Source organism: Populus euphratica, unplaced genomic scaffold (assembly GCF_000495115.2).
Source record: "Populus euphratica unplaced genomic scaffold, PopEup_1.0 scaffold39.1, whole genome shotgun sequence".
NCBI classification, from domain to species: Eukaryota; Viridiplantae; Streptophyta; class Magnoliopsida; order Malpighiales; family Salicaceae; genus Populus; species Populus euphratica.
Genome location: NW_011499897.1, coordinates 401124 through 411547, shown reverse-complemented (window position 1 = coordinate 411547; position 10424 = coordinate 401124). Strand labels below are relative to the sequence as shown.

The following is a 10424-nucleotide window of genomic DNA, read 5'->3' as shown; positions in this document are numbered from 1 at the left end:
TTTTGTCTTGTGCATCTAGAGGATGGGAAAAGCTCCCTGTTTCGGCATGAAGGCATATACTGATTTGTTGCGGACTGGGCTTCGGTCTGATTTCAAATTTCAGATTCGGCTAAACACATCTTGCCTTGGAAAGAGTTAAAAACTAGAAGGTTACAATAGCTAGAGGGAAAAGAAAGCAAAATCAAGACTTCGTCAATATTCAAGGTAAAGACTGATGCTGCAGAAATATTCCATTTCCAGATTTTTGTATGAGGTCTTATTCTGGAAACATATATGCTAAATATGTACACGGAGACAAACACAATGAGAAGGAAATCATCAGAATGAGGCATGGAAAGCAATAGATTCGGGAACTTGAAGACCAGGTCAGAGTATCATGTTTTGCATGGTGAAGGTCCATTTCTTTTAAGCGGCAAGTATGGTAGAATAATATATATCCATGACCAAAAAACGATTCATAAATTTTATCCATGCACGTGAATTGATTTATATTCTTACAATTTAGATAAAGTATTTATAAATATATTTTGTGAAGAGCGAACTCCTTTATGTAAAAGAGTTTATAAATACTTATAATACTAATAGGAGAACACTTTGCAATTTATTTTTTAAATATTAAAATATGAATGTTAGTGGAATTATCAAGTTTTATTTTCACTCAATTTAAATATCTGTTTTATCAAAAAAAAAAAGAAGGTATTTCAGACTAAAAGACGTTTCATGTTGCCGTCTTAACTAAGAAGGCAACAATAAACAAAAGCAGCAGGACATTCCATAATCCATGATACTGCAGTACAAAAGCTTGATTCACACTGACAAACTCTTCTGAATATGCCGGCCATGGATCTCTCTCTTTTTCCCCTACTACTATATATGTTGGTCTTGAACCGATTATAGGAACACAACTCAGTTGCCATAAATATATGTATCTTTTCCTTCTGTTTCATGAAGAAGATTAACTTTTTTACAACTATGGCTATCATTCCCTTACTCCTACTAATTTTCATGCTTAACTTCTGTCCTGAGATTGCTCAAGCTACTCAGCACACAACTAAAATAACCGAAAAGACCACCTTATTAAACTACATTGTCCATGTCGCAAAACCAGAAGGCAGAACTTTGGCAGAGTTTGAAGATCTCGAGAGTTGGTACCAGTCATTCTTACCAGTGAGCACAGCAAGCTCGGAGAAGCAACAACGCATGCTTTACGCATACCAAAATGTAATGAGTGGTTTTGCAGCAAGATTGACACAGGAGGAAGTGAAAAGCATGGAAGAGAAGGATGGCTTTCTTTCAGCACGGCCTGAAAGGATATTGCATCTACAAACAACACATACCCCCCGCTTCTTGGGTTTGCATCAGGAACTGGGATTTTGGAAAGAATCGAATTTTGGAAAGGGAGTGATCGTTGGAGTACTAGATGGTGGAATCTTCCCCAGCCACCCGTCATTCAATGATGAAGGAATGCCACCACCTCCTGCCAAATGGAAAGGGAGGTGCGATTTTAACGCTTCAGACTGTAACAACAAACTCATTGGTGCAAGGTCGTTCAATATTGCAGCCAAAGCCAAGAAGGGATCAGCAGCAACTGAACCACCAATTGATGTAGATGGACATGGCACCCACACAGCAAGCACAGCTGCTGGTGCCTTTGTAAAAGATGCTGAAGTGCTAGGAAATGCCAGAGGCACAGCAGTTGGAATCGCGCCTCACGCTCATTTAGCAATTTACAAAGTGTGCTTTGGTGACCCTGGGGACGATTGTCCTGAAAGTGATATATTAGCTGGGCTTGATGCAGCTGTCCAGGATGGTGTTGATGTGCTCTCACTTTCCCTTGGTGGAGATTCAGTTCCTTTCTTTAATGATACTATTGCCATAGGATCATTTGCAGCAATTCAAAAGGGAATATTTGTAAGCTGTTCGGCTGGAAATTCTGGCCCTTTCACCGGCACATTATCTAATGAAGCCCCGTGGATACTAACAGTTGGAGCAAGCACTGTAGATAGAAGAATTGCTGCTATTGCAAGGCTTGGAAATGGTGAACAAATTGATGGTGAATCCCTCTCCCAACATAGTAACTTCCCTTCAACACTATTACCTTTAGTTTATGCTGGCATGAGCGGTAAACCAAATTCCTCTTTATGTGGTGAGGGAGCATTGGAAGGTATGGATGTGAGAGGAAAAATAGTCTTGTGCGAGAGAGGAGGGGGGATAGGCAGAATTGCTAAAGGGGGAGAAGTGAAAAACGCCGGCGGTGCTGCCATGATACTCATGAATGAAGAAGCCGATGGCTTCAGCACCAACGCTGATGTTCATGTTCTTCCTGCAACACATGTCAGCTTTGCCAAAGGGCTGAAGATCAAAGCGTATATAAATTCAACACAGGCACCAATGGCAACGATCCTATTTAAAGGAACTGCCATTGGAGACCCATCATCTCCTTTTGTTGCTTCCTTCTCATCACGAGGCCCCAGCCTGGCAAGCCCGGGAATTCTGAAACCTGACATCATTGGGCCTGGAGTGAGCATTTTAGCTGCATGGCCATTCCCTCTTGACAACAATACGAACTCAAAATCAACCTTCAACATAATTTCTGGCACGTCAATGTCATGCCCACATCTTAGTGGCATCGCCGCCTTGCTCAAGAGCTCTCATCCTTACTGGTCACCTGCTGCTATCAAATCGGCCATCATGACTACTGCTGATACCCTAAACATGGAAGGCAAACTCATTGTCGACCAAACACTTCAACCTGCTGACATCTTTGCCACTGGGGCAGGCCACGTTAATCCATCAAGAGCAAACAACCCAGGATTAGTTTACGACATCCAACCTGATAATTACATTCCTTACCTATGCGGTCTGGGCTACGCCGATAACGAAGTTAGCATAATTGTGCATGAGCAAGTTAAATGCTCAGAAAAACCAAGCATTCCTGAAGGTGAGCTGAACTATCCTTCATTTGCTGTCACTTTGGGACCTTCGCAGACATTCACAAGGACTGTGACAAACGTTGGTGATGTAAATTCAGCTTATGAAGTGGCCATCTTTTCACCACCAGGAGTTGATGTGACTGTCAAACCTTCCAAACTCTACTTTTCAAAGGTGAACCGGAAGGCAACATACTCAGTAGCGTTCTCTCGCACTGAATATGGTGGCAAAACCAGTGAAATTGCTCAAGGACACATAGTATGGGCGTCTTCTAAATACATTGTTAGGAGTCCAATTGCTGTGAGCTTCAAGTAGGAAAAGATGCATCTATATTGCCACGCGGGCAAGGATTCTTATCGGTGGGATAACTTTGGACTCTGAAACTAAAACTCAAATCACACCAGATGTCCTGCATCCAGTTTTTTCTTTTTTCTTTTTTCTTTGGATTTAAGATGAAAAGAGAGAATAAGAAAAGTTTTCATTTTTTCTTGCAGCAGTAAACTCCTGCTTCTTTCCTTTTATTTCCAACATTAGTTATTCCCACAGCCAAACCCCACCAGCATAATGTGGGGACCTAGACATTCATAGGGAGATGTCATGGGAATCGGTCATTGCCATAATCTGATAACCGGAAGCAGTCTCTTTCAAATGTTCTCTTTCTCACATGATCAAAAACAAAAAGAGAAAAAAAAGGAAATTACCTCCCAATCGGAAAGAATGATGGATAAAGCACGTACAGATTACAACAATAGTTAAAGCAACCACCAAAAACACTTTTTCTCACAGGTAATTGCAAAAGATATTTCATCCAACAAAACTACAGAGTAGTGGCACTACGGCCTTCCGTGGCCAAATGTTACATGAAGACATGCCATATTACGGAACTAGAGCATAGAGAGCATGAAACTTACCGTAAACTGGGAATAGCACAGGACATATCTCATGACTTCTTTGCACCCAGTTGCTGGACCACTGTACAATATGTTTGTGCACACTCATGCCATCAGGTACAAAGAAGCTGAATCTAAAGGGCTTTGAATAATGCTCCACAATAAATAGAAAGTTTCAGAAGCATAGGCAAACAGAAAGCAACAGGGCATGACTAGAAGTTGTCTGTAATTGACAATTTTGTTGATTTAATAATAGCACTTATCATAGGCAAAAATAGTAACAAAGAAAACAACATGATAAAACCCTCTAAGTTCAGGAGACAGGTGTTTCCATGCTTCATCAATAATCTCCATGGTGTTTGCTCAACCAGATCCAAGAAACAAATGAGAAAATACCCAGTTGTACCAAGCTTCTAACAACTTACTAGTCCACAAAAGCTTCAAGTCTCCGTTCCAAATTGGAGATTAGATGCCAGAAAACCTCATAGCAGGAGAAACATCCGTACTTTCTGGACTGCATAACCTCAAACTGTGTTCAGTTTAGGTACAAGGGAAAATGAATGCTCTGGAAACCCCCAACCCTAAAGCATCCGTCATATGGTCTCCATCAAACATCCTGATCCAAGAAAAGCTGCGACAAACTTAATCATGTGACATGTCAACCAAATCCAGGAGGCACATCAGGGTCTTCATCACTGCTGTCACAGGGCTCCTTCAGCTCAACGTCTGCAGAAAAGCCTGGTGGGGCAACATCAACATCATTCACCTTCAGCATGTCCTCTGAATGGTTGGGCCTTTTCTTCTTTGCTTCTGGAGGACCTTCACATGGCATAGGCAGCTGCAACTGTTTTCTCTTTTCACGGTTACTGTTCTGATGAGTGTTAGATAGCGAGAAGCCTGGTGGTTCTTTTGGGTCATTAGATAAGTTATCATCCATTGATACAGCTGATGCCTTTACCAGACCTTTATAATTAGTTCCATTCTCGACTACCATCGCACCATGAGTAGATGATTCACCGTCTTCCTTCCTTTCAGGGTTGACCAATTTATTATAGACAGATTGCACTGTCTCTGTGATTTCATTTTTCATTCCATCAGCTGATCTAATGACTTCCCATACACCATCAGAAATTTGGTTTGTCAGTTTGTTCCTAGTGATTACAAACAAGACACGGCAACCATCATCAAATACAAAGCATTTTCAAGACTCAAATCAATTCAATAGTTGAATAGCTTCCAATTTCTTTGCCAAAGAACTGAACTTCAATTCTGAAATTTCTCCAAAATAAAAAATAAAGTTCACAAAACCAAATCTCTGAAACCATAGAAAACAATCGAACATTTTGTGCAGATATGCTAGAACCCCACTTTGCATAGAAGATTGGTAGCCCTCCAAGTACTCTATTCAAAATCATCAAGCAGCATAGAAAAATGAGAAACTTACCCAACCTCATCGTATAAGGCATCAAAAAGCTGTCGGGGTTTCATACTTTCAGCACCAGCACGATTAAGTGTTGCTGAATGTCTCACAATGGAAATAATGTTGTTGCGCAACTCTTCCTGCCAGTCAAAACTTTTGTTTAGAGATACTGATGAAGTAACAAAAAAGCACAAGACCACACCAAATGCTTCAAACAGACCTTTCTTAATCAAATTCCAAGTCAGTTGTCACATGCTTCAGAGTAGTTAGTGGCAACGAGGATAAAAGACTATCAAGCTTTTCACCTTATACAAAAGTTCAGTTTGGTGGGGATACCAATAGAGGTCTTATACGTTAATAATGAGAATCTACAGATCAAGCAAAATGCATAACGTCAAGATTCAAACAAAAAAAATCCCCTGCAATCCCACTCTCCAATGTTTTGCCGGAGCCAGTGTCCCTAAAGCTAAACAAAGTTCAGTGTTTTCATATTGTAAAGGAGTATAATTACACAAACCAACTGCTAAATATTTACACTCGCTTTGTAGGAAGGGAAGTGGGGAGGATTGGTTTCCTTCAATTCACTTCACTTCCCTTCTAATCAAAAAACTTATTGGACGGGTGGGTGGGTATCTATCCTTTCTCCCTTCCAATCCTCCATCCTTTCCCAAATTACTAAACAATTACACCGCTTTTGAATTAAAATTTATTAATGAAATAAGAAAATTCCCTTTAAAAAATTTAATCAACAGATTCCTTAATCACTACTGCTTTATGATAAGTCATTCTTTCATTGGGTTGGCATATCAACTCTAACGTCAGTGATTAAATTAAAAGCAATGAAGAAAAACCTAGGGAGAGGAGAGAGAGATTCGATCGTACATTGTCTTTGAGCTTGCGGATGATGTTGAGACGGAGATTGTCGAAGTCACCATCGTCTTTCAGTTTGGCTATTACCTCCTCTTTGCTTACTGTTGTTGTTGTTGTTGTTGTTGATGATGATGATGATGATGTTCTCTTCTTTTTGTTGCTCTCCATGACCTGCTCACCTCTTATTTTCTTCCTCTCTTCTCTGCTTTTCTGATTCCACATATTTTTTTGTTTGAACGTTTGGGTGTTTTCTTTCAGGGATGTTACAAATATTTAGGTCATACGTAATATTTATATATTTAACCTTAACTTAAAAAAATTTAAAAATAAATATTATGGATTTAGCTGTGGGTCAGAATTTTTAAAATACAGTCAATTTTTACATGTTTTATTTTTATATTTAATAATTTATGAATTAAGTATTTATGCAATTTTAATTACTCTTTATACACGATCAGGGAACATATATTTATTAAATTTAAAATACATGGACAAAGTAAGACATAATCATCAAATACAACAAATATAAACCTTGAATTTCATCATAACTGTAAATTTTTTTTATATTAGTGTTACATGATGGAATACTAAAATTAAATATTTTTTTAAATTTATAATTAAATAAAAAATAAAGTAACTAGCTCTCAACTCTAAAAAGACTTGATTGAATATTTGTGATAACAACATGATAACAAGTAAAATCATTAAATTTGAGTTTATTATGTTATTATGATTTTCTAGTATTTTTTATGTTGTTTTATTTCCAATTATGGTTATACTCTTTTAAGTTAATTAATCTTTGTTATATATTAGAAAAAATTAAAAAAAATATTATGAATTAGTATAAAGTAAAATTAAATACTAATCAATAAGTTTAAAATAATCAAGAAATTCCAACATTGTTAATTAAAAATACATTAACCTAAAAATACATCTATCTAGTTAATTAAAAATCAAAACATCTCTTTTATGTAACTTCTAACTTTCTATTTACAAAATAAGTTATAGAAATCATATCCAATTTAAAAATATTTATTTTCATAATTTTATCTTCTTTCTCAATGCTTTCTAATTTTTATTTCTCTTGATTTTGTTGTATTATTGTAACTTATTGTTTTAACATAACTTTTCTCATTTTTTTTTAATTTCAACTAAAATATTCTTAAATTGCTTAAATTATTGTAAGAAATTTGTTATAGTTTTCTCTCAAACGTTCTCCTTACCTTATATATATTTAAGTTGTTTATTTATAGTCTTCTGACTAATTGACCTATCTTGATAAATTAATAGTTCATCATCTTGTTCTAAACTAATATAATCAGAAGTAAATAAAATTGATGAAGCATAACTAGCACTTGTATGACTTTCTTGTTTTTTTGTTTGATCTTTATTGTTAACTTGCACATTTATATTATCATTTGGGTTCTTTTTATAAAATAACTCAATAATGTTCAAATTAAAATCATTTGCTAATACAAAAAATATAAATTATTTAGTATCATTAATATGATAAAAAATAAAATAAATTCGATATGAGAAAAAAATCTATAATATAACATGAAAATAAATATTAAAATTACCTTTAATTCTTTAGTCATTCCATTTTGATGGCAATTTTTAATTTCAGTAATAAATCCAACAAATTTATCAATTTTTTTTTTTATTTCTTACAATCAATTTAAGATAACTTAAGATGCTTACTTGTGAATGATTGTTTAATTTTTTTTTTTTATAAAGTAAGCATATATTCAAACCCAAAAATATTTTGTTTATTGATGAATTTCTGTGATTGGATCTCCTCTTGCATTTAACCATGCAAATATAAGTAAATAATCTTCACTCAACAATAACTTCTTACTCTCTTTTTTTGTTGGTTTTTCACTAGTTGGACACTTAAATTATAGCATGGAGAGTATTAATTATTTGATTAAAATCACTTAGTTGAGAAGAAATATATCCTCACGTGAATGAAGTTGGCAAATTTGAATCTATTTACATAACAAAAAATTAAATTTTTTTTATATAATATACATTCAAATTATACCTTTATAAAACACCATTAATTGTTTTGTCATAACTTAATTTTAACCCTTATTTTTCTACATATTTCTAAAAAGATGAAAAATCATAAATAAATAATTAAAAAAGAATTAAAGGGAAGGGGATTAAAATGGAGTGACAAAAGAAAATGAAGAAATAAAAAATAATAAGAGACAACCGGAAGACAGTGCCCAAAACATGAAAAGAAAAATAGGTGGGGACATTTTGCACAAAGTAAGGTTAAAAAGAGGGAAAGGTGTTATAATGGATCATAAACCTTTGACCATTTTACTTTGAAAAAGGAAAGAAAATAAAAGAAAAACTAAAGGACACCAAGAATAAAAGCACCAGCCTCGCAGCCACCATGATTGCAAGGAACGTATAACAAGATCAAGAGAAATAACATCAACACCCAAGATTTACCAATGGCTTCATACGCAAATCAAGAATGCTTTCAGTCAAATGACAACCTCCCTATAGTCCTCCTGCATCGTCTCCCTTCATTCAACTCGCCACTGAAAGACATCCTACAGCCTCACTTCCACCTCCTCGATCCAGCTGATTCACCTGAACCTGCTAGCTCCTTCCTCTCCTGCCATGCAAAATCTGTTAGAGCTCTCATCTGCGTCTACAATACTCCCCTGAGTGCAGAAACCCTCAATCTCCTTCCTTCTTTGGAGCTCATAGACTATGACTAATGCCAGCACACAGCATTTGCGGAGGATGCTGCAGACCATGCCGTAGCGCTGTTGATTGACGTTTGCCGTAGAATATCTACTGCTGACCGGTTCGTTCGTGCCGGCTTGTGGCCAGTTAAGAGAGACTGTTCACTTGGCTTCAAGGTTTATTATCTTGTTTCTCTATCTTTTTTGCTTTAAACTCATCTGTTGATTGAATCATATATTAGCTTGAAGTTGGTTTATAATTGATAGAGCTGTGGTGAAGTTCTTATCTGAAAAAAATAATTTTTTTGGTGTTTTTATATTGTTTTAATATAATAATATCAAAAATAAATTTTAAAAAATAAAAAATATATATTTTTCATATATTTTTTAAAAAATATATTTTAAAAATCAACCATATAATACGACACGTGATCTAAATCTCCTTAAAAGCCTCTTACGTGTAACTTCAATCAGAATTCTAAAGTTAATTATACCAACATGAGATAATAAAGTGATATTTTGAAATATTCTTATTCCAGGAACTCATGAAGATGGAATCACGATTTTTGTACGTCGTTGATATTATTTGGAACTATTTGTTAGAGAAAGATAGCTTTAATTTTTGCTATTGAGATATGAGGTACGTAGCTAGCTAATAGATGGATTGAGTCTGATATTGGGGTGGAAAGGGCAGCTAGCAATGCACACACCTATGTGTGCAGTGCAAAAAAGTCGAAGAAGCTGCTCCCCTGCCACGCTTATGCCTATGTAGTGGAGTAGCAAGGAGATTTTAACTTTTGATGCAGGATTTAAGTGCTTATAATACTTGTTACGCAGGAAATGACATTAATTATCATACGACATTTAAAGCATCGCTGCCTTTGTTGATTTGTGTATATGTATATATGTATATATAGACGGGCATCATTGCTTCATTTTCTTTGTTGTATGACTACTGGATTTGATGGAGCACATTATTATTGGTAAATTGTTTCTTAAGAAACATAAATGCAATTGCAGATGGGAAGAAAACGAGTTGGGATAGTTGGACTGGGAAGAATTGGATTTGAAGTAGGAAAAAGACTTGAGGCTTTTGGCTGTAGCATCGCTTACAACTCACGAAAGAAGAAGCCATCAGTTCCATTTTCTTACCATGCTAATGTCCTTGACCTTTCAGAAGACATTGATGCTCTCATTCTTTGTTTTTCACTGACAGAACAAACTAACCATAGAATCAACAAGGATGTGTTAGAAGCACTGGGAAAGGAAGGGGTGATCATCAATGTTGGACGCGGAGCTCTCATTGATGAAAGGTGTTGGTGCAGTTTTTGTTGAGGGGAGATATTGGTGGCGCCGGCCTTGATGTGTTTGAGAACGAGCCTGATGTTCCCAAAGAGCTATTTGAACTTGATAATGTAGTTCTGTCTCCACACCGTGCTATTTTCACCTCAGAATCACTTGAAGCATTACATGAACTAGCTTTCACCAACTTAAAGGCCTTCTTTTCAAATAAACCTTTGCAATCAGTCTTTCAGATTGAATGAAAGGATTAGCCAATTATGTGATGTCATAGTTTCAAATGCTACATCTATTACGTACGATAATCCA

General features: G+C 35.9%; 2 protein-coding genes and 1 pseudogene across 2 annotated transcripts; 2 read left to right on the top strand and 1 right to left on the bottom strand.

Annotated features, from left to right (window-relative positions):
- The first annotated feature begins 941 nt into the window (after nucleotides 1-941).
- LOC105132198 (subtilisin-like protease SDD1) lies at nucleotides 942-3387 on the top strand. Its single transcript, XM_011035542.1, has one exon. The coding sequence runs from the start codon at nucleotides 946-948 to the stop codon at nucleotides 3244-3246; it is 2301 nt and encodes a 766-aa protein (XP_011033844.1). The 5' UTR covers nucleotides 942-945; the 3' UTR covers nucleotides 3247-3387.
- Nucleotides 3388-3628: 241 nt separating this feature from the next.
- On the bottom strand, nucleotides 3629-6367 carry LOC105132197 (uncharacterized). The gene is made up of 3 exons (XM_011035541.1): nucleotides 6124-6367; nucleotides 5266-5381; nucleotides 3629-4972 (listed from the first exon to the last, which is right to left on the bottom strand). The coding sequence occupies exons 1-3, from the start codon at nucleotides 6331-6333 to the stop codon at nucleotides 4480-4482; spliced, it is 819 nt and encodes a 272-aa protein (XP_011033843.1). The 5' UTR covers nucleotides 6334-6367; the 3' UTR covers nucleotides 3629-4479.
- A 2100-nt stretch (nucleotides 6368-8467) lies between these two features.
- Nucleotides 8468-10424, top strand: LOC105132196 (glyoxylate/hydroxypyruvate reductase HPR3-like; annotated as a pseudogene).